The sequence below is a fragment of the Lagenorhynchus albirostris genome, chromosome 19, assembly GCF_949774975.1.
Source record: "Lagenorhynchus albirostris chromosome 19, mLagAlb1.1, whole genome shotgun sequence".
Taxonomy (NCBI): Eukaryota; Metazoa; Chordata; class Mammalia; order Artiodactyla; family Delphinidae; genus Lagenorhynchus; species Lagenorhynchus albirostris.
This window is the reverse complement of record NC_083113.1, coordinates 42,636,425-42,661,911: the sequence shown is the minus strand read 5'-3', so window position 1 is coordinate 42,661,911 and position 25,487 is coordinate 42,636,425. Positions and strand designations below refer to the sequence as shown.

Below are 25,487 nucleotides of genomic sequence, written 5' to 3'. Positions count from 1 at the left end.
GGATTTATTCCATTTAAATAGAATGGAAGCACGGATTGAGAAAATACAAGAAATATTTAACAAAGATCTAGAAGAACTAAAGTACAAACAAACAGAGATGAACAACACAATAACTGAAATGAAAAATACACTAGAAGGAATGAATAACAGAGGCAGAAGAACAGATAAGTGAGCTGGAAGACAAAATGGTGAAAATAACTACCAAGGAGCAGAATAAAGAAAAAAGAATGAAAAGAATTGAAGACAATCTCAGAGACCTCTGGGACAACACTAAACACACCAACATTCAAATTATAGGGGTTCAAGAAGAAGAAGAGAAAAAGAAAGGGTCTGAGAAAATATTTGAAGAGATTATAGTTGAAAACTTCCCTAACATGGGAAAGGAAATAGTCACCAAAGTCCAGGAAGCACAGAGAGTCCCATACAGGACAAACCCTAGGAAAAACACACCAAGACACATATTAATCAAACTAACAAAAATTAAATGCAAAGAAAAAATATTAAAAGCAGCAAGGGAAAAACAAAAAATAACATACAAAGGCATCCTCATAAGGTTATCAGCTGATTTTTCAGTGGAAACTCTGCAGGCCAGAAGGGAGTGGCAGGATATTCTTAAAGTGACGAAAGAGAAAAACCTACAACCAAGATTACTCTATCCAGCAAGGATCTCATTCAGATTTGATGGAGAAGCTAAAAGCTTTTCAGACAAACAAAAGCTAAGAGAATTCAGCACCACCAAACTAGCTTTACAACAAATACTAAAGAAACTTCTCTAAGTGGGAAACACAAGAGAAGAAAAAGACCCACAAAAACAAACCCCCCAAAATTAAGAAAATGGTAATAGGAACATACATATCAATAATAACCTTGAACATAAAGGGATTAAATGTCCCAACCAAAAGACACAGACTGGCTGAATGGATACAAAAACAAGACCCATATATATGCTGTCTCCAAGAGACCCACTTCAGACCTAGGGAAACATACAGACTGAAAGTGAAGGGATGGAAAAAGATATTCCATGCAAATGGAAATCAAAAGAAAGCTGGAGTAGCAATACTTGTATCAGATAAAATAGACTTTAAAATAAAGACTGTTACAAGAGATAAGGAGGGACACTACATAATGATCAAAGGATCAATCCAAGAAGAAGATGTAACAATTATAAATGTTTATACACCCAACATAGGAGCACCTCAATACATAAGGCAAATGCTAACAGCCAAGAAATCGACAGTAACACAATAATAGTAAGGGACTTTAACACCCCATTTACACCAATGGACAGATCATCCAAATAGAAAATAAATAAGGAAACACAAGCTTTAAATGACACAATAGACCAGATACATCTATTTGATATTTATAGAACATTCCACCCAAAAGTGGCAGAATACACTTTCTTCTCAAGTGCACACGGAACATTCTCCAGGCTCTATCACATTTGAGGTCACAAATCAAGCCTCAGAAAATTTAAGAAGATTGAAATTGTATCAAGCATCTTTTCTGACCAAAACACTATGAGATTGTAAATCAATTACAGGAAAAAAACTGTAAGAAACACAAATACATGGAGGCTAAACAGTGCACTACTAAATAACCAAGAGATCACTGAAGAAGTCAAAGAAGAAATTTTAAAAATACACAGAAACAAATGACAATGGAAACATGATGACCCAAAACCTATGGAATGCAGCAAAAGCAGTTCTAAGAGTTATAGCAATTCAGTCTCACCTCAAGAAACAAGAAAGGGGCTTCCCTGGTGGTGCAGTGGTTAAGAATCCTCCTGCCAATGCAGCGGACACAGGTACAATCCCTGGTCCAGGAAGAACCCACATGCTGCGGAGCCACTAAGCCCATGTGCCACAACTACTGAACCTGTGCTCTAGAGCCCACGAGCCACAACTACTGAAGTCCATGCACCTAAGAGCCCATGCTCCGCAACAAGAGAAGCCACCACAATGAGAAGACAGCACACTGCAACGAAGAGTAGCCCCTGCCAGCTGCAACTAGAGAAAGTCCGCATGCAGCAATGAAGACCCAACACAGCCAAATAAAATAAAATAAAATAAGTTAAAAAAAAAAAAGGGAAACAAGAAAAATCTCAAATAAACAATCTAACCCTACACTTAAAACAACTAGAGAGGGCTTCCCTGGTGGCGCAGTGGTTGAGAGTCCACCTGCCGATGCAGGGGACACGGGTTCGTGCCCCGGTCTGGGAAGATCCCACATGCCGCGGAGCAGCTGGGCCCGTGAGCCACGGCTGCTGGGCCTGCGCGTCCGGAGCCTGTGCTCCGCAACGGGAGAGGCCACAGCAGTGATAGGCCCACGTACCGCAAAAAAAAAAAAAAAAAACAACTACAGAAAGAAGAACAAAGAAAACCCAAAGTCAGTAGAAGGAAAGAAATCATAAAGATCAGAGCAGAAATAAATGAAATAGAAATGAAGAAAACAATAGCAAAAATCAATAAAACTAAAAGCTGGTTCTTTGAGAAGATAAACAAAATTGATAAACACTTAGCCAGACTCATCAAGAAAAAAAGGGAGGGCTTCCCTGATGGTGCAGTGGTTGAGAGTCCGCCTGCCGATGCAGGGGCCATGGGTTCATGCCCCGGTCCAGGAAGATCCCATATGCCTCGGAGCAGCTGGGCCCGTGAGCCATGGCTGCTGAGTCTGCGCATCTGGAGCCTGTGCTCCACAACAGGAGAGGCCACAACAGTGAGAGGCCCGCATACCGCAAAAAAAAAAAAAAAAAAGAAAAAAAGGGAGAGGACACAAATCAATAAAATTAGAAATGAAAAAGGAGAAATCACAACTGACACTGCAGTAATACAAAGGATTATAAGAGACTACTACAAACAACTATATGCCAATAAAATGGACAACCACGAAGAAATGGACAAATTCTTGGAAAGGTACAATTTTCCAAGACTGAACCAGGAGGAATTAGAAAATATGAACAGACCTATCACAAGTAATGAAATTGAAACCGTAATTAAAAATCTTCCAACAAACAAAAGTCCAGGACCAGATGGCTTCACAGGCGAATTCTACCAAACATTTAGAGAAGAGTTAACACCGATCCTTCTCAAACTCTTCCAAAAAATTGCAGAGGAAGGAACACTCTCAAACTCATTCTACAAAGCCACCATCACCCTGATACCAAAACCAGAAAAAGATATCACAAAAAAAGAAAATTATAGACCAATATTACTGATGAACATGGATGCAAAAATCCTGAACAAAATACAAGCAAACAGAATCCAACAGCACATTAAAAGGATCATACACCATGATCAAATGGGATTTATCCCATGGATGCAAGGATTCTTCAATATATGCAAATCAATCAATGTGATACACCACATTAACAAATTAAGGAATAAAAACCATATGATCATCTCAATAGATGCAGAAAAAGCTTTCGACAAAATTCAACACCCATTTATGATAAAAACTCTGCAGAAAATGGGCATAGAGGGAAACTACCTCAACATAATAAAGGCCATATATGACAAACCCACAGCAAGCGGGTGGGTTTGTCATTGGTGAAAAACTGAAAGCATTTCCACTAGGATCAGGAACAAGATGAGGATGTCCACTCTCACCACTCTTATTCAACATAGTTTTAGAAGTCCTAGCCACAGCAATTAGGGAAGAAAAAGAAATAGGAAAAGAAGAAGCAAAACTGTCACTATTTGCAGATGACATGATACTATACATAGAAAATCCTAAAGATGCCACCAGAAAACTGCTAGAACTAATCAATGAATTTGGTAAGGTTGCAGGATACAAAATTAATGCACAGAAATCTCTGGCATTCCTATACACCAACAACGAAAAATCAGAAAGAGAAATTAAGGAAACACTCCCATTTATCATTGCAACAAAAAGAATAAAATACCTAGGAATAAACCTGCCTAAGGAGGCTAAAGACGTGTACTCTGAAAACTATAAAACACTGATGAAAGAAATCAAAGATAACATAAACAGATGGAGAAATATACTATGTTCTTGGATTGGAAGAATCAATATTGTGAAAATGACTATACTACCCAAAGCAATCTACAGATTCAATGCAAACCCTACCAAACTAGCAATGGCATTCTTCACAGAATTAGAACAAAAAATCTTACAATTCGTATAGAAACACAAAAGACCCCGAATAGTAAAAGCAATCTTGAGAAAGAAAAACGGAGTTGGAGGAATCAGGCTCCCTGACTTCAAACTATACTACAGAAATATAGATTAATGGAACAGGACAGAATGCCCAGAGATAAAGCCATGCACATATGGGCACCTAATTTATGACAAAGGAGGCAAGAACATACAATGGAGAAAAGACAGCCTCTTCAATAAATGGTGCTGGGAAAACTGGACAACTATACATAAAAGAATGAAATTAGAACACTACCTAACACCATACACAAAAATAAACTCCAAATGGATTAAAGACTTAAATGTAAGACCAGACACTATGAAACTTTCAGAGGAAAACATAGGAAAAACACTCTTTGACATAAGCCACAGCAAGATCTTTTTTGACCCACCTCCTAGAGTAACATAAATAAAAACAAAAATAAACAAATGGGACTTAATTAAACTTAAAAGCTTTTGCACAGCAAAGAAAACCATAAACAAGACAAAAAGACAACCCTCAGAATGGGAGAAAATATTTGCAAATGAAACAACAGACAAAGGATTAATCGCCAAAATATACAAACAGCTCATGGAACTCAATATCCAAAAAACAATCCAGTTAAAAGATGGGCGGGGGCTTCCCTGGTGGCGCAGTGGTTGGGAGTCCGCCTGCCGATGCAGGGGACGCGGGTTCGTGCTCCGGTCTGGGAAGATCCCACATGCCGCGGAGTGGCTGGGCCCATAAGCCATGGCCGCTGAGCCTGTGCGTCCAGAGCCTGTGCTCCACAGTGGGAGAGGCCACAACAGTGAGAGGCCCGCGCAAAAAAAAAAAAAAAAAAAAAAAAAAAAAAAATGGGCGGAAGACCTAAATAGACATTTCACCAAGGAAGGCATACAGATGGCCAAGAGACACATGAAAAGATGCTCAACATCACTAATTATTAGAGAAATGCAAATCAAAACTACAATGAGGTATCACCTCATGCTGGTCAGAATGGCCATTATCAAAAAAGCTAGAAACAATAATGCTGGAAGGGGTGTGGTGAAAAGGGAACGCTCCTACACTGTTGGTGGGAGTGTAAACTGATACAACCACTATGGAAAACAGTATGGAGGTTCCTTAAAAAACTAAAAATAGAACTACCATATTACCCAGCAATCCCACTACTGGGCATATACCCTGAGAAAACCATAATTCAAAAAGAGGCATGCACCCCAATGTTCATTGAAGCTCTATTTACAATAGCCAGGATATGGAACCAACCTAAATGTGCACTGACAGATGAACGGATAAAGAAGATGTGGTATATATATACACACTGGAATATTACTCAGCCATAAAAAGAAACGAAATTTAGTTATTTGTAGTGAGGTGGATGGACCTAGAGTCTGTCATACAGAGTGAAGTAAATCAAAACGGAAAAACAAATACTGTATGTTAACGCATATATGTGGAATCTAAAAAAAAAAAATGGTACTGATGAACCTAGTTGCAGGGTACAGGACAGGAATAAAGAGGTAGACATAGAGAATGGACTTGATGATATGGGATGGGAGAACGAAGCGCTGGGGCGAAGTGAGAGTAGCATCGACATATATACACTACCGAATGTAAAATAGTTGGCTGGTGGGAAGCAGCAGCATAGCACAGGGAGGTTGGCTCGGTGCTTTGAGATGACCTACAGGGGTGGGATAGGGAGGATGCGGGGGAGGCTCGAGAGGGAGGGGATATGGGGACATATGTATGCATATGGATGATTTGCTTTGTTATGCAACAGAAACTAACACGGTATTGTGAAGCAATTATGCTCCAATAAATATCTATTAAAAAAGGAAAAAAACAGTCTTATCTGAACTTACTATTTTCCAGAGTGTCTAATCCAGAACCTATCAATCAGAACCAGAAAGAACAACTTCACGATCTCCCTTTGGATATAAAACCCAGGCCTGAGAAGACAAAAGTGTCCAAACAGAAGAATCCAGGAACCACTGTGTTAGAGATGCAAACAATTCTCTTGATTCCCAATTTCCACCTGGACCCCACTAACCTGTATTCTGTAGGCCCTGCAACAGCCTTTACTTTCACACCCTTATACACAGTAGCTGAGAACACCAAAGCCGATTTATCTGCCCTCCTCAATAACATAGTGACAGCAAGACAAAACATCACCAACAAGTCTTTAAAAATTTAAAGAGCCTGATAAAGTCCTCCATTCGGCATCTGCCATGAAGGAAATCGCCTCTGGCGTGTGCCTCTGTTGTGCTTCCCCCTTTCCCAGACACCTCCTGTACACACACCCCTCCCCATGGTTTCCCCTCAGCTGCTTGCAGGAGGGTGCTAGGGCCCCTTGCTGGGGGAACTGGAGGAAGGGGAACCCCTTAAATTCCGATGAGCAAAACTAAGGAGTTGTTCTTCGAGCACGTTAAGGATCAAAGCCTGAGATCTGAAGCCTTGGCAAGAATACAGCCACCTGTGGGCCTGGGTGGGCCCGAGCAGGGTGGCCCTGGATAGCAGTGCCAGCTGCTATGCACACTGGGCTGAGCCTGCCTGTGACAAGGCAGATGTCAGGACTGGTCCGGGAAGATCAGGTCCCCAAGCGGATGGTGCAGAAAAGGAAGGATTCGGAACCATTGTAATTAATACAGGAATTCGGGTGGGGGCTGGGGAGGCAGTAAAGAATAAGGAAGAAAAAAACCCTTATATTCTCACCAAACCAAATTAACCAATGTTGGCAATTTAACTTCTTTGCTTCTAGTCTTTTTCCTATGCATAACTTTTTAAAAATTATATAACTAGTGTCTTTTTGTATAATAATAAAAAAGAACATTGTGATTAAAGCAAAAATCCTTCTTGGACTTCCCTGGTGGCGCAGTGGTTAAGAATTCACCTGCCAATGCAGGGGACACGGGTTCAAGCCATGGACCAGGAAGATGCCACATGCCACAGAGCAACTAAGCCCGTGCACCACAACTACTGAGGCTGCGCTCTAGAGCCCACAAGCCACAACTACCGAGCCCACGTGCCACAACTACTGAAGCCCGCGTGCCTAGAGCCCATGCTCCGCAACAGGAGAAGCCACCGCAATGAGAAGCCCGCGCACCGCAACGAAGAGTAGCCCCCGCTCGCCGCAACTACAGAAAGCCCGCACGTACAGCAGCGAAGACCCAACGCAGCCAAAAATAAATAAATTTATTAAAAAAAGCAAAACTCTTTCTTGATTTCTACTTAGCCATTCCCATCTTTGCCTTCAAAGAGGCAAATGCTCTGAGGTGTATTTATGTCCTCCTCCCTGTATTTTAAAAATACCTTTACGTGGGCTTCCCTGATGGCGCAGTGGTTGAGAGTCTGCCTGCCGATGCAGGGGACATGGGTTCGTGCCCTGGTCCGGGAAGATCCCACATGCCGGGGAGCGGCTGGGCCCGTGAGCCATGGCCACTGAGCCTGTGCTCCGGCAACGGGAAAGGCCACAACAGTGAGAGGTCCGCGTACCGCTAAAAAAAACCAAAAAAAACCTTTATGTAAATGTTATAGTCCTATGACTTGCTTTTTCCAATACAATCATATATTTCTGAGAATTGTCCAAGTTGGTATACAGGAAATTTACTCCTTTATCGCCTCCAACATATATATATATATATTTTTTTAATTAATTAATTATTTTTTTGGCTGTGTTGGGTCTTTGTTGCTGCATGCGGACTTTCTTTAGTTGCGGCGAGTCGGGGCTACTCTTCGTTGCTGCGCCCAGGCTTCTCATTGCAGTGGCTTCTCTTGTTGCAGAGCATGGGCTCTAGGCAAGCGGGCTCTAGAGCGCAGGTTCAGTAGTTGCGGCGCACGGGCTTAGTTGCTCCGCGGCATGTGGGATATTCCCGGACCAGGGTTCGAACCTGTGTCCCCCTCATTGGCAGGCGGAATCTTAACCTCTGCACCATCAGGGAAGTCCCTCCAACACATATATAAACCACACTTTGTTGGTGAGCATATCAATAGCCAATACCAACAGTCAACACTTAATAGTATTCCTCTCTACCAGAAACTATTCCAAGTCCTCTAGGTGTATTAACCCCTTGAATTCTTACAAGGACCTAGGAGGACATAGGGATAAGTCAAATAAATTTCTCATCAACACACAGCTGGTAAGTGGCAGGGTGGGATTTGGGGCCCAAGTCAGAGGCCAAACTTCAGGCTAAACCCACTACACCATCCAGCCTGCACTTGGGTTGCTTCCTAGTTTTCTGATCGTGCAAACAAGGCCTCAGTATTGTATCAGTTAGCCATTGCTGGGTAGCCAAGCATTCCTAAAACGTTGTGGCTTAAAGCAAGAACAGTTTGTTATTTCTCATGATTCCGTGGGTTGACAAGATGGTTCTTCTGATCTTACCTGGACTCACTTAGTGGCTGTAGTCAGTTGGCAGCTTGGTGGGATGGCCCACGATGGCCTCACTCACATGTCTGGAGCCTCAGTTGTGATGTCTGGCCCTCTTTTTCCAGCTGAACTTTGTCATATGATGGTGGAAATGTTCCAAGAAAGTAAGTGCAGGAGGTCTCCTGAGGCCTCACTCAAAACTTGGCAATAGTCACTTGTGTTGCATTCTGTTGGTTAAAGTGAGTCAAGAGACCAGTTCAAATTCAAAGTGTGGGTAAAGAGACCCCACATTTTGAAAGGAGGGACTGCAGAGAATTTGTGGCCTTTTTTTTTTTTTTTTTTTTTGCGGTACGCGGGCCTCTCACTGTTGTGGCCTCTCCCGTTGTGGAGCACAGGCTCCGGACATGCAGGCTCAGCGGCCATGGCTCACGGGCCCAGCCGCTCGGCGGCATGTGGGATCTTCCCGGACCGGGGCACGAACCCGTGTCCCCTGTATCGGCAGGCGGACTCTCAACCACTGCGCCACCAGGGAAGCCCTTGTGGCCATTTTTAATCCACTGAAGTAACCATCCTTATATGTATTCCTGGTGCATAGGGAGTGTGTGTGTCTCTAGGCTGTGTACCAAGAAGTGGAATTGCTGGAACTGGATTTTTCAATTTCAGTTTTTTAAGTACTCGCAGAGTTGGCTTAATTGATATATAATTCACATACCATAAAATTCACCATTTAAAAATTTTTTATTTATTTATATTTTTGGCTGAGTTGGATATTTGTTGCTGTGTGCAGGCTTTCTCTAGTTGCGGTGAGCGGGGGCTACTCTTCATTGCAGTGCATGGGCTTCTCATCGCAGTGGCTTCCCTTGTTGCGGAGCACAGGCTCTAGGTGTGCGGGCTTCAGTAGTAGTGTCTGGCTTCTTAAACTTAGCATAATGTTTTCAAAGGTCATTCACATTGTAGCATGTATCAGGATGTCATTCCGTTTTTTGGCTGAATAATATACCATTTTGTTTAGCCATTCATCAGTTGATGGACATCTGTGTTGTTTCTGCTTTTGGGCTACTATGAATAATGCTGCTATGAACATTCATGCACGAGTTTTTATACAAACACATTTTCAGTTCTCTTAGATATGTACCTCAGAATGGAACTGCTGGGTCATATGGTAATTCTATGTTTAATTTTTTGATGAACTGCAAAAACGTTTTCCACAATGGCTGGACCATTTTACATTTCTGCCAGCAATGAGTGAAGTTTCCAATTTCTCCATATCTTTGGCAACACTTGTTATTTTCCATTTAAAAAAAAATAGCCATTTAAAAAAATAGGCATCCTAGTGTGCGTGAAGTAGTATCTTGTGATTTTGATCTGCATTTCCCTAATGTCTAGTGATGTTGAGCACCTTTTCATGGGCTTGTTGTCCATTTGCATGTCTTCTTCGGAGAAAAGTCTGTTTGAATCCTTTGTCCATTTTTTTTTTTAGTAATACTTGCTCATTGGGTTATTTATTTATTTATTTATGTAAATTTATTTGTTTATTTGTTTTTTGGGTTTTTTTGGCTGTGTTAGGTCTTCGTTGCTGTGTGCGGGCTTTCTCCAGTTGTGGTGAGTAGGGGCTACTCTTCGTTGTGGTGCGCGGACCTCTCACTGTCGTGGCTTCTCTTGTTGCAGAGCATGGGCTCTAGGCACGCGGGCTTCAGTAGTTGTGGCACGTGGGGTCAGTAGTTGTGGCTCGTGGGCTCTAGAGCTCAGGCTCAGTAGTTGTGGCACATGGGCTTAGTTGCTCCACGGCATGTGGGATCTTCCTGGACGAGGGCTCAAACCCATGTCCCCTGCATTGACAGGTGGATTCTTAACCACTGTGCCACCAGGGAAGCCCCTTTGTCCTTTTTTTTTTGGGGGGGGTGTATGCGGGCCTCTCACTGTTGTGGCCTCTCCCGCTGCAGAGCACAGGCTCTGGATGCGCAGGCTCAGCGGCCATGGCTTACGGGCCTAGCCACTCCGCAGCATGTGGGATCTTCCCAGACCGGGGCACGAACCCGTGTCCCCTGCATCGGCAGGCGGACTCTCAACCACTGTACCACCAGGGAAGCCCCCCTTTATCCATTTTTAAAATGGGTATTTGTCTTTTTATTGTTGAGTTGTAAGAATTCTTTATATATTCTAGACCCTAATCAGATATATGATGTTCAAATATTTTCTCCCATTCCGTGGGATGTCTTTTCGTTTTCACAATGTCCTTTAAAGCACAAAAGTTTTTATTTTGATGAAGTCCAATTTATCTATTTTTTTCTTTGGTTGCCCATGCCTTTGGTGTCATATCTAAGAAATTGTTGCCTAATCCAAGGTCATGAAGATTTACACCTATGTTTTCTTCTAAGAGTTTTACAGTTTTAGCTCTTACGTTTAGGTTTTCAATCCATTTTGATTTCGTTTCTGTAGATGGTGTGAGCTAAGAGTTCAGCTTCATTCTTTTAGATATTCTGTTGTCCCAGTACAATTTGTGGAAAAGACTATTCTTTCCCCATTGAATGGTCTTGGGACCTTTGTTGAAAATCAGTTGCTACCGTTATGATATCAAATAGTAAGAATGATAGCATCCTTGCCTTGTTCCTGGTTTGGGAATAGTTCTATTGTTTCACTATTAAGTTTTGTTTCAGGACTTCCCTGGTGGCACAGAGGTTAAGAATCTGCCTGCCAATGCAGGGGACACAGGTTTGAGCCCTGGTCCGGGAAGATCCCACATGCTGCGGAGCAACTAAGCCGTGTGCCACAACTACTGAGCCTGCTCACCTAGAGCCCATGCTCTGCAATAAGAGAAGCCACTTCAATGAGAAGCCCGTGCACAGCAACAAAGAGTAGCCCCCGCTCGCCACAACTAAAGAAAGCCCGTGCACAGAAACAAAGACCCAATACAGCCAAAAATAAATAAATAAAATTTTTAAAAAGTTTTGTTTCATATGGGGAGATATATCAAGAACAGGAATTTCCCTTTAGTTCTGGTTTACTACTGTTTAATCATAAATAAGTATGAGTTTTATCACCTACTTTTTCATGCCGGTATTGAGATGATCACATTTTTCTCCTTTAACCACACAGTGTAGTATATTACATAAATCGATTTTTTTTGCTGTTGAAATGCCCCTGCATTCCTGGGATAATCAATTGCAGTTATTTTCTGCTTTGAGTTCCTCTTCAAGTTCCCTGTCTTAGAATATGCTTTGGAGGGGCAATGGCATTTCCTGTCTGGGGTCCTCATCAAAAACTCCAGTTTCTTAGCTGAATGTTCTCCTAGGAGCTTCTGGAAGCTTGGATTTGCTCATTAGTGACTCGGGGTGGGGGGGGTGGCAAAGAGGCTCAAGGGCAAAGCCACTGCTTTAGGCTGTGTGAGTATTTGCTACAGAGGAGCCAGGTAGGGGGCACGTAGCAGTCTCCCAAAGTCACCTACTCTTGTCCTTAAGCAACAGAATTCAAATTTTCTATCCTTATCTGTAAAGTTTATTCTGTCTCATAAACATTTTTTCCTGTGAAAAGTATGACTTTAATCATTCTGGGACTTCCCTAGTGGCGCAGTGGTTAAGAACCCACCTGCCGGGCTTCCCTGGTGGCGCAGTGGTTGAGGGTCCGCCTGCCGATGCAGGGGACGCGGGTTCGTGCCCCGATCTGGGGGGATCCCACATGCCGCGGAGCGGCTGGGCCTGTGAGCCATGGTCACTGAGCCTGAGCGTCCGGAGGCTGTGCTCCGCGACGGGAGAGGCCACAGCAGTGAGAGACCCATGTACCGCAAAACAAAAGAACCCACCTGCCAATGCAGGGGACACGGGTTCGAGCCCTGACCTGGGAAGATCCCACATGCCGCGGAGCAGCTAAGCCCGTGCACCACAACTACTGAGCCTGTGCTGTAGAGCCTGCGAGCCACAACTACTGAGCCCGTGTGCCACAACTACTGAAGCCCGCACACCCTAGGGCCCACACGCCGCAACTACTGAGCCCGTGTGCTGCAACTACTGAAGCCCGTGCGCCTAGAGCCCGTGCTCCACAAGAGAAGCCACTGCACTGAGAAACCCATGAACCACAGCGAAGAGTAGCCCCCACTTGCCTCAACTAAAGAAAGCCCACGCACAGCAACAAAGGCCCAACACAGCCAAAATAAATAAATAAAATAAAAAAGGTAATTAAAAAAAAATCATTCTGTGTTTTGAGCGCTTTCTATATGCCAGGCCCTGTGCTCAGTGCTCTTTACACATTATTAACAATAATTCCAGCTACCATTTACTGATCCTTTACTTAGTTCTAGGCACAGTACTAATTGTTCTACAAAAGTATTGCATTTAATCCTCTTAACCTCCCTATGGGGTAGATATTATCATCTCTTATTTACAGATGAGGAGACTGAGGCTGAGACAGGCTAACTTGCCAATGGTCATAAGACAGAGCGGAGGCTCAAAATCAGTTTGTCCCATTGCAGAGCCTGTGCCCTTAACCACTGCTGTACATGTTATGGGTAATTAATTAGCTTTGTCAGCCCAAACTCCCATGATCAGTATTAAGTACTGACAGTTCCCTGTGACCAGCGCGTGACGGGCATTGCCAAGTGTGATTGGCTGGAGTCATGTGTGGTCTGATTAGTCTCAATGTCAGGCCGTGACATTTGCTCACATGAGGTGGTCTGCAGTAACAGCTCCCTTAGGGAAATTAGTGTGGGCATTTTCAAAAAAGCTTTTAAAAAATAACAGCTTTGAGATGTAATTCATCTACCATACAATTCGCCAATTTAAAGTGCACAATTCAGGAAATTCCCTGGTGGTCCAGTGGTTGGGACTCTGCACTTTCACTGCCAGGGCCCAGGTTCAATCCCTGGTCCGGGAACTAGGATCCCACAAGCCATGAGGCACAGCCAATAAAATAAAAGAAAAGGTTTAAAAATAAATTAATGAAGTACACAATTCAATATTTTTTGTATAGTCTCAGACTTGAATAATCACCATAATCAATTTTAGAACATTTTCATCACCCCTAAAAAGAAGCTCTGAACACATCAGTAGTTATTCCTCATTTTCTCCCAAACTCCCCACTACTGGGCAACCATCAATCTGCCTGTCTCTACAGATTTGCCTATCCTGGATATTTCATATAAATGGAATTATATAATATATGGTCTTTAGTAACTGGTTTATTTCACTTTGAATAATGTTTTCAAGGTATATCCATGTTATAGCATATGCCAGGACTTCATTTCTTTTTATTTTCAAGTAATACTCCATTGTATGGATACACCACATTTTGTTTATCCATTCATCAGTTGATGGATACATTTTGGCTATTGTGACTAATACTGCTATGGATATATAGAGACGTTTTTAGGTGGACATATGTTTTCAATTCTCATGCTTCATTTTTTATGTGGCATTACTTATTTTAAGGCAATCTTTGCCCATGTCCAATTCAACCTTTTACAAGTGAAAATGCTGAAGAACAACCCATTTTAAGGAACAGCTGAAAAATGTGCTGGCAGTGGGTTCACTTACCAACTACAAGTATGTGAATGAGGTGGAAATGGTTTCCCAAGCAGGGATCACCTGTTCTGCGTTCAGGGGCTGTTAACTGCACTGTGGATTAAGTCAGAACCTGGCACACCAGAGGCCCAGTTACCTTTGAGGTAGAACCCCCTCTGGCCCTTGTAGCTAGAGCCTGTGCTCCACAACAAGACAAGCCACTGCAATGAGAAGCCTGCACACTGCAGCGGAAGAGTAGCCCCTGCTCACCACAACTAGAGAAGGCCCACGCACAGCAACGAAGACCCAACACAGTCAAAAATTAATTAATTAATTTTTAAAAATGAGTAAAATTTTAGATTGTCAAACTTGGGAAAACGCCTACCACATTTCTTTCATATGTAAGCTGAATAATTTCAGGGCACTTTGCATTTTCTTGTGCAGTGACTCATCTTTTTCTTTTTTTTCAATCAAACAATTTTAATCAAGTTAATAGTAAGCAGTAACGGTGCAATTACACAAAAAAACCCATATTTTACATGTTTAAATTGTTTTTCATTGTCTTTACTTGTAAGGTATCAAAGGTGGGACCCACTCCTGAATCTTCTTTCTAGTGGTGGAATAAGGTATATATTGTTGTGGAGTGCCACTCATGCTGAATTTATGGTTTGTCCAAATGAATGTACAAGCAATAGGTGATTTTCTTGTTGGAGGATCATGAGTCATACAGTGAAGTCAATGACGTCATTCAGGGGGCACCATGCTTCCATCCACATCCCAGAATGTGTTTTTGCCATTCATTTCAGTAGTACATATAACCCACTGGTGATAGCCAAAAAACTGCTTGCTGTCTTCATAGTATTTATTTCCATTTTTGTCTTCCCCCACTAATGTACCAACCCTCACATCATTTGTCCTGAAGAAAATCTGTAGATAGCCATGGAGGCTGCCCTGGCCACTGACCTGCTGCAGCCCACGCTTAGTGACTAATCTTTGAATTGATTATACTCATTAACCAGTTGAACACTGATGTCCTCATATGCATGTTACAAATTTTAGGTTATTTTCATCAATGTCTGTCTATTATGTCAAACAGCAAGAGATTTAAACACAGAAACTCTGATAAATTTTATTTCACCATAGTAAGGTAGATAGCTAGTGGGAAGCAGCCGCATGGCACAGGGATATTGGCTCGGTGCTTTGTGACAGCCTGGAGGGGTGGGATAGGGAGGGTGGGAGGGAGGGAGATGCAAGAGGGAAGAGATATGGGAACATATGTATATGTATAACTGATTCACTTTGTTATAAAGCAGAAACTAACACACCATTGTAAAGCAATTATACCCCAATAAAGATGTTAAAAAAAAAATTTTATTTCACCAGATCCTCATATAGAAGAGAAATGTATGGTGTATTTGTATGTATGTATATGCTGTGTATCAGTTAATTATTATTGTGTAACAAACTGCCCCAAAATCCAGTTCTTAAAACAACGACTATTTTATTCACTTATGTTTCTGTGGGTCAGCAATATAGACCAGGATCAGGTGGATGGTTCTTCTGCTAGGGATCAGTCATGCAGCGATAGTCATCTTGTGGCTGGACTGAGGCTGGATGGACTGAGATGGCTTCACTCTTATGTCTGGTGGTTGGTGTTGGCTCTTGGTTGTTGGGTTCCTCTCTCCATGGGGTCTCCTATCCTCAGGAAAGCTGGTTTGGGCTTCTTTTTTTTTTTTTTTTTTTTTGCTGTATGCGGGCCTCTCACTGTTGTGGCCTCTCCCGTTGCAGAGCACAGACTCCGGACGCGCAGGCTCAGCGGCCATGGCTCACGGACCTAGCTGTTCCGCGGCACGTGGGATCTTCCCGGACCGGGGCACGAACCCGTGTCCCCTGCATCGGCAGGCGGGCTCTCAACCACTGCGCCACCAGGGAAGCCCTGAGCTTCTTTATATAGTAAAGGCTGAGAGCAGAAGCTGCAAGGCCTCTTGAGGTCTAGGCTTGAAACTCCCACATCATTTCTGCCACATTCTATAGGTCAGAGCAAGTCACAAGGCCAGCCCCAGACAAGAGATGGGGACAGACTCCACATCTTGAGGGAAAGAGCAACAATGTCACACTGCAAAAGGCATTTGTGCAGTGACACGAAGAATTACTGTGAACATCTTTCCAAATGACCTACTACATATTGCGTTACTGAGTATATTCTTGACAGGAAAGCACTTCTGTTTTGGCTACACAGTGATGAGAACTAAAATTGTCTGTTCACCATTTTATACGTCTGATGAATGGAAGAATTTCCTACAGGCTAGCTTCTGCTTCTCTACATTTGAAATCTTGTTTTCTCTACCACCACATACTTCCAGTGCCAGATGCCATAGGATTTGCTCATATCGCAATAGAACCTCTGGCCTTGCGACCTTACATTACAACATTGGGCAGCTGTAGTATTTCTGGAAACCACTACTGTACCAGGAAGGCTAACACTAACTTAACTATACACGGAAGTTACTACAAACCACATCTCAGTAAACCCAACTCAACTTCCTCTTAGTGACTATATCCCCCAGATGCCCAGGTCTATGCCAATGCCACCCAACAGGAGCAACAGTACAACAGAGGTGAAGCCAGAGTGGAAAGAAACAGAAAACTTAACCAATTACAGTTAAAATATCTTACTTTTGTAAATTTTCAAAAAAACATATGACCATGTGAACAGATCACTAGGGCCCTTTCCTGGGTCTTAGGAGGGGCTTGTGTTAGTGGGCTTGAATTTAAGCTTCATTAGTTTCTTGGTAAATACCTGTGGTAGGCAAGATAATCACCCCTCCAAAGATGTTTACATCCTAATCCCTGGAACCTGTGACTATGTTACTTTTCAAGGCAAAAGGGACTCTGCAGATGTGATGAAATTAAGGATATTAAGAAGGTAAGATTATCCTAGATTATCTGGGTCAGCCCAATGTAATCATAAGGGTCTTTATTCATGAAAGAGGGAGGGCCTGAGATGGGGAAGGAGATGTGATGATAGAAGCCATCAGAATGATGCCCTGTGAGGAAGACTCAATCAATCATTGCTGGCTTTGAGGATGGAAGGGAGTCATCATGCAAAGAATGTGGGCAGCCTCTAGAAGCTGGACAAAGTAAGGAGATGAGTTCTCCCTGACAGCTTCGCTGGCAAGAATGCAGCCCTGCCAACACCTTGCTTTTAGCCAGGTGAGACATGTTTTTTTTTGGACTTCTGATCTCCTGAACTATAAAATAATAAATTTGTTCTAAGTCACCAAGTTTGTAGTAATTTGTTACAGAAGCAACAGAAAACTAATACAATACACTTCTGCTTTCATTCATTCAGCAAAACTATATCGAATACATTCTATTTGATAGGTAATAAGCACCGGAGACCCTGGTGTGAATAACCAGATGAAGTCCCTGTCCTCATAGAGTTTACATTTTTTTTTTTTTTTTTTTTTGTGGTACATGGGCCTCTCACTGTTGTGGCCTCTCCCGTTGCGGAGCACAGGCTCCGGACACGCAGGCTCAGCGGCCATGGCTCACAGGCCCAGCCGCTCCGCGACACGTGGGACCCTCCCAGACCGGGGCATGAACCCGTGCCCCCTGCATCGGCAGGCGGACTCCCAACCACTGCACCACCAGGGAAGCCCGAGTTTACATTTTAAAGGGAGAAAACAGATAAAAAACAAACAAAGAAAAATGTAATATGTCAGGTGGTGTTGACTGCTGTGGAGGAGTCCAAAACAGGGTAAGAGAGCTAGAAATTGATGGAGCTTGGGGTTTGGGTGGGGATGGAGTAGTGGGGTCTAGATGACCAGGGAAGGCTTCTTCAATGAAGTGACATCTGAGCAGACACATGAAGTGAGTTATGTGAGTCTCTGGGGAAGACTACACAGAGAGGAGAGTAAGTACAAAGGGCTTGAGATAAGAAGCCAATTAGTTTATTTAAGGGACAGAAATGAGGCTACAGTGGCTGAAACAGGGTGAACAAGGGGGAGAGAGGAGAGGGCCAAATCATGTGGGGTCTTGAGGCCACAGTAAAGATTTTAACTTTTACTCTGAGTGAAGTGTGAAGTCCCTGGAGTCCTTTGAGCGGAGGAGTGATGGGATTTGACTTAAACTCTAAAAGGATCGCTCACTGCTGGCTGGAGAACACAGTGGAGGGGAGCCAGGATGGAAGCAGAGAGACCAAGGTGGAGGCCCCTGCAGTAATCCAGGCAAGCGATGATGCAGTTTGGCGCAGTGTGGTAGCAATGGAGGTGGTAAGTATAGGCGTCTGGATACATGGTAAAATGATATATAATTTGCTGAAGGATTAGATGAGAAAAAGGGAGGAGTCAAGGAACTCCAAGTTTTTTGGCATGAGCAATTGGAAGAATGGAGGTGACATTTACAGAGATGAAGGCTGTGAAGGGGAAGGTATAGTGGCAAGAGCGGTGTTTCAGTTATCTATTGCAGCAAAAAAAAAAAGCGCAAACTTAGTAGTTTAACAGCAATTTATGATTTCCCTTGACTACATGGGTTGGCAATCTGGCAGTTCTTCTGCTAATCTTGCCTGGGATCAGTCACGTGGTTGAGTTATCTGATAGCCCATTTGGGGCTGGAAGGTCCAAGACGGCCTCCTCTATATGGCTGGAGCCAGGACCAGCTGCTGGCTGGGGTGCCTCACTCGGCTCTCCACATGGGCTCTCATTTTTAGTGAGGCTAGCCTGGACTTCTTTGCCATGGTGGCCTCAGTGTTCCAGAATGGGAGAGTAAAAGCCGCAAAGCCTCTTATGGCTTAGGTTCTGGAATTCATACTCCATCACTTTCTACTGATCAAAGCCAAGATACAAGGCCAGCCCAGGTTCAGGGGTGGGGAGTGTGTGTGAAGAAATTAATGCTCACACTGCAAACAGGCACGGACACAAGTGAGGTGTGATTCACTGGGACTATTATTATAACAACTACTACAACGAGGAATTAGTTTGTGGGCACATTAAGTCTGAGATACCTCTTAGACATCTGGGCAGAGATGTCGAGTAGGCAGTTGGATAAATGAGTCTGGAATAGAGGAGATGGGTTCAGGCTAGGGATAGTATAAATTTGGGAATAATCCTATAGTAATCGGATCCATGAAACTGCAGGAGATAAACAAGAGAGGGAGTGTAGATAGAGAAAACGTTTTAAGAGCTAAGTCCTGATGCATTTCAACCTTAAGAGGCTGGACAGATGAGAGATCAACAAAGTCAACTAAGGAGATAAGAGAGAATGGAGGAGAGAGTGCCATTCTGGAATTAGGGAAAGAAAGTTTTGTAAGGAGCAAGGAGTAACTTAATGGAGTCAAATTCTGCAGCTGATAGGCTGAGCAAGATTAGGACTGATAAACGACCACTCCATTTCCTACAGTGGAAATCACTGGTGAGCTTTATAAGAGACATTCTGGTCTCTTATAAAGAGACATTCTGGTCTCATTCTGCTGGGGCAAAAGCTTGATTGCAGTTGGTAAAAGAAAAGATGAGACACACGGTGACACATGTTCAGACAAGCTTTTCAGAAGTTCTGCTGGGAAAGGGAGCAGAGAAATGAGATAAAAGCAAGAGGGAGATGTAGGGTCAAGATAGGAATTTTTTCCCGACATTTTATTAATGAAAAATTTCAAACACACCAAAAAGTTGAAAGAATTTTATACATTGAACACATAGACCCACCACCTGGATTCTCCTGCTAACATTTTCCTATACTTGCTTTATCACATATATGTCCATCTGTCTATCTATCCAGCCCCAAGATAGGTTTTAATTTTTTTTAACACTGACACATTACAGCAAGACTGAAGGTTTCTGGGAAAATTCAGTGGATGGAGCAGACTAATGATGCAGGAGCAAGTTAGGGGAAGGATTATGAACACAACGGCCTGAGTGGGAAAGAAGGGCTGGGATCTAGCGTTAAGTAAGGGGTTGGCCTTCAAAAAGGAGCATAGACAGAACAGGCATTGTTACAGGAATGAAGGCAGGGCACAGGGGCATAGATGCTGGAAAGTATGTGCGTGAGGGTGTGGGAGCTTGTGGAAGTTCTCTTCTAATGAAGTCATCAGCTGAAAGTGAACACAGGGGGCAGAGGAAGTGTTGTAAATTAGAAGAGAAAGGAAGGGGCTTCCCTGGTGGTGCAGTGGTTAAGAATCCGCCTGCCAATGCAGGAGACATGGGTTTGAGCCCTGGTCTGGTAAGATCCCACATGCCACGGAGCAACTAAGCCCACGCGCCACAACTGCTGAGCCTGCGCTCTAGAGCCCACAAGCCACAACTACTGAGCCCGCGTGCGTAGAGCCCATGCTCCGCAACAAGAGAAGCCAACGCAATGAGAAGCCCACACACCGCAACGAAGAGTAGCTCCCACTCGCCGCAACTAGAGAAAGCCTGCATGCAGCAACAAAGACCCAATGCAGCCAAAACAAATAAAATAAATAAATTTATATTTTTTAAAAAAAGACGAGAAAGGAAAAAGGTGTGAAATAACCTTCTAGGAGAGTGGGAGGATGAATGGTCTAAGAAATACAGGAAGATTGCCAAGTGACCCTGGCATTTGAAACAAGACAAGTTTTTGAGTTTTCCTCAGTCCTATTCAGCTGTGTGGGTGCAGGTGCAGGGTCAAAGAGTTGGATTTAACAATTTTTTTTTCCAAGTGAATACAGCAGAGGGGCAAAGAAGTTGAGGATGTACATAAAAGAATGACAGTAATGCTGGACCATGGAATTTAAGCCACACAAAGAAGGAAGTGAGGAAATGATAAGGGTAAGAGACAATGGAAAAGTGGTGGGATAAATGGATGGCAGGTTCCAAAAGGGTCAAAGAATTGCTGGAGTTGGAATAGTAGAAGAGAGGGCTGGAGTTGGAGGTGGCAATTAGCAAGCAGGATGCTTGAAACTGAGATTATGGAGGGGCTGAAACTATTGGAATGATAAGGTCAAGGCTATGGCCATGGGAGTGAGTGGCTGAGGTGAGGTAGAGGAAAAGTTTATTGGGGGAAAAAAGATCAGGGAACTGAGCAGTTTTTAAAAACAGCTTTACTGAGATATACTTCACATATCGTATAATTCATCCATTGAAAGTGTACAATTCAATGGTTTTTAGCATATTTACAGAGTTGTGCCAATCCATCACTAAAATCAATTTTCAAACATTTTTATTACTCCCCAAAGAAACCCATACCCCTTTACTATCAATTCCTATCTCCCCACATTCCCCAGCCCCAGGCAGCCACTACTCTACTTACAGTATCTATGGATTTGTCTCTGGACATTTTATATCACTGGAATTTTATAATATGCGGTCCTCTGTGACCGGCTTTTTTCACTTAGCATGATGTTTTCAAGGGTCATCTTCATTGTTAGTACTGGAATGATTAAAAAATTATGATTTTTGGTGTTGGACAGAAGGACAGTGATCCAGAAGTTAAAAACCTTCGCAGAAAGAGGAGTGACCCAGTGTCTGTAGATGTCTGCCATAAGGAGGGGCAGAGGATGGTACAGTCTGATGAAATCAAAGTCAGCTCAGATAAAGAGAGGTTTACTCCAGGGAGTCCAATGAGAGAAGATGACAAGGCTGGCGATAAGGAACCAGAACCAGAAAGTCAAGAACCAAAGTTGTGCCCCCAGGGCTACCAGGCTCTCTCATGTCTGCCTCTCCTCTGGTCACCCCTTCCCTCTCCCTCACCTCACCCGCCATGACCTCCGAAGCTCCGACACTCCACAGCCTTTCCTTTCATGCATGTTACGTTGTCATCTAATTGACTTTATCTCCAGGTCCTAAATTTCCAGGACAGGGAGTATGAGTGGCTTGACCCAGCTGGTGTCCCCCTGGATCTGTTGTTCATTCCCGGTTCAGTCAGTCATGGCCTGAGTGGTCATGGTGGGGTCACAAGACAACACGGCAGCTCAGACAGTGGGTTGAGATCCTCTCAGAACTGATGTGACTGAGGAGAAGAGGAGCAATCTCACTGGCTCCCTGAGGAAGCACAAACACCAGAGAAGAAGGCTGGGCAGCTGTGCTCAGACGTCCCCGGTGATGCTGCGGTGGAGCTCAGTGCTCCATGCTGCCTGCGGGATACCCTAGCCTGGGGAGCAGTTTCTGGCTCTGCCACACCTCCCCATCCATCCCGGCAAGAAACGCTCACTGCTCCCACACACTCACCCAGGCATGCAGGATTCTGCCTTGATGCCTGAGAAAGCCTGACTAATACGCTCTCCTCTCACAAACCAGTGCTGGGGGATTTGCTGAGGCCTTTTCCTCTCATTTCACAGAAACTTCGGGAGAGAGAAATTGAGGTCAGTCCAACCACAACTCTGCCAAAGCCCCTGAGCTGATTCTCATGAAGAAGACAGCGAGAGAGAGAGGAAAATAAGAAAAGAGGAAAGGACTCTCCAAATTTGGGGCGGGGGGAGGGGTGTTGAGGGTTATTTTTAGAAAGTATTATGATTAAAAAATAAATATATGACTCCAGCCAGTTCCAGCTTTCCACGTGGGAGAAGGGAAATGCCCAACTCCAGTCCACCCTAGCCGTCATGTCCCCAACTAAGGGGGCAACAACTGAGAAGCACTTAAGTTCACAGTCCAGATGTACTGGCTCATGAAAAGACTAAGACCTAATCATGGGACTAGGACAGAATGCTTCTCCAAACCCCACACCCTACCACCTCATAGCCTATTTACAGGAGTTCCTTCTACCCAATACATCATGTCTATATATATATATATATATATATATATATATATATATATATATATATAGTCTCAAACTAAAAGGCAAAAACATAGTTTGAGGGACTTCCCTGGTGGCACAGTGGTTAGGAATCCGTCTGCCAATGCAGGGGACACGGTTTCAATCCCTGGTCTGGGAAGATCCCACATGCCGCGGGGCAACTAAGCCCGTGCGCCACAACTACTGAGGCCACATGCCACAACTACTGAAGCCTGCGCACCTAGAGCCCGTGCTCTGCAACAAGAAGCCACCGCAATGAGAAGCCCAAGCACCGCAATGAAGAGTAGCCCCAGCTCGCCACAACTAGAGAAAGCCCGTGTGCAGCAACGAAGACACAACGCAGCCAAAAATAAAAATTAATTAAAAAAAAAATGGATGGAGAAAGATATACCATACTAACAGTAATCAAAAGAAAGCAGGGGTAGCTATATTGATTTTGGACTTCAGAGCAAGGAAAGTTATCAGAGATAAAGAGGGGCATTGCATAATGATAAAGGGATCAATTCTCCAAGAAGATATAACAATCCTTACCATATAGATCCTAACAACAGAGCATCCAAATATGTGAGGCAAAACCTGATAGAAATGTGAAGAGAAATAGATGAATCTACTATTATAGCTGGAGACTTCAACATTCCTCTACCAGAAATAGGTCCAGCAGGCAGAAACTCAGTAAGGACATAGTTACACTCAGCAACACCAACAATCACCATCAATATGATAAATATCTATAGACTACTTCATCAAACAACAGCAGAATATATATTCTTCTCAAGCTCATATGAAACATTCACCAAGACAAACCACATTCTGGGCCATAAAACACATCTTACTAAAATTAAAAGGATAGAAATCACACAATGTCTGCTTTCAGACTCCACGGAATTTAACAAGAAATCAATAATAGAGAGACAGCTCGAAAATCCCCAAGTACTTGGAGATAAAACAACACACTTCTCAATAACACACAGGTCAAAATTCAAGATAAATTTTAAAACATTTTGAACTAAATTAAAATGGAAACACAACTCATCAAAATTTGTGGGATGCAGCAAAATTCGTGCTTAAAGGGAAACTTATAACACTGAATCATATGTTAGAAAAAAAGATTTAAATTCAATCATCTAAGCTTTTACCATAGGAAACAAGAAAAATAAGAGAAAATTACTGTTTTCTTTGTTTTGTTTTTTGCTGTGCCACGAGGCATGCAAGCTCTTAGTTCCCCGACCAGGGATTGAACCTGTGCCCCCTGCAGTGGAAGCGCAGGGTCTTAACCACTGGACCACCAGGGAAGTCCCTAAGAGAAAGTTAAATCCAAAATCAGGAGAGGAAAAGAAATAATAAAAATTAGGGCATAAATCAATGAAATTGAAAACTGGAAATCAATAGAGAAAATCAACAAAACTAAAAGCTGGTTCTTTGAAAAGATCAATAAAATCAATAAACTTTTAGCTAGACTAAGAAAAAAAGAGAGGATACAAATTTCTAATATTAGAAATGAAAGAGGGGACATCACTACAGATCCCTGGGACATTAAAAATAATCAAGGAATACTATGAACCAACTCTATGCCCACAAACATGACAACCTAGATGAAATGGACCAATTCCCTGAAAGATACAATCTGTCAAAACTCACACAAGAAGAAGTGGACAATCTGAATAGGACTATATCAATTAAAGAAATTGAGTAAATGATTAATAACCTTTCAAAACAGAAAGCATCAGACCCAGACATATTCACTAGTGAATTCTACCAGACATTTAAGGAAAAAATTATACCAATTCACTATAATCTCTTTCAGAAGATAGAAGCAGAGAGACTACTTCCTAACTCATTCTATGAGTCCAGCATTAATCTAATGCCAAAACCAAAGACATTACAAGAAAAGTACAGAACAACATCTCTTATGAAAACAGACACAAAAATCCTCAACAAAACATTAGCAAATTGAATCCAATAATGTATAAAAATTATACATCATGACCAACTGGGATTTATCCCAGGTATACAAGGCTGGTTCAACATTCGAAAAGTAATTAATGTAATCTATCACATCCACAGGTTAAAGAAGAAAAATCATATGATAATATCAATACATGCAGAAAAAGCATTTGAGAAAATTCAACACCCATTCATGAGAAAAACTCTCTGTAAACTAGGAATAGTGGGGAACTTTTTCAACTGAATAAATAATACCTACAAATCATCTGAAGTTAACATCATGCTTCATGGTAAGAAACGTGAGGTTTTCCCACTAAGATCAGGAACAAGGTAAATGTCCCCTCTTACCACTGCTTTTCAACATCATACTAGAAGTCCTAAATAATGCAATAAGACCAAAAAAAGGAAATAAAAAGGATACAGATTGGGAAGGAAGAAATAAAACTGTCTTTGTTTACAGCTGACATTATCATCTATGTAGAAAATCAGAAAGAATCAAGGAAAAAAATTCTGGAAATAATACGTGATTATAGCAAGGTTGCAGGGCACAAGGTTATTATTTTTTTTAAGTCAATCACTTTCCTATATATCAGCAATGAACAAGGGGAATTTGAAATTAAAAACACAGTACCATTTACATTAGCATCCCCCAAAGTGCAATACTTAGGTATGAATCTAACAAAATACATACAAGGTCTAAAAGAGGAAAGCTACAAAATTCTGATGAAAGAAATCAAAGAAGTAAATAAATGGAGAGAAATTCCATGTTCATGGATAGGAAGACTCAATACTGTCA

General features: G+C 42.6%; 2 protein-coding genes across 3 annotated transcripts in view; both read right to left on the bottom strand.

Annotated features, from left to right (window-relative positions):
• The window catches only part of CDH3 (cadherin 3), a 103,033-nt gene that overhangs the window by 57,664 nt on the left and 19,882 nt on the right, over nucleotides 1-25,487 (bottom strand). The window lies entirely within an intron of this gene.
• LOC132509956 (NADH dehydrogenase [ubiquinone] 1 alpha subcomplex subunit 12-like) lies at nucleotides 14,453-14,989 on the bottom strand (the record flags this gene model as incomplete). Its single annotated transcript, XM_060131572.1, is given in 1 exon segment — nucleotides 14,453-14,989. A coding segment is annotated over 1 exon segment (429 nt), but the record flags the coding sequence as incomplete, so codon positions are not given.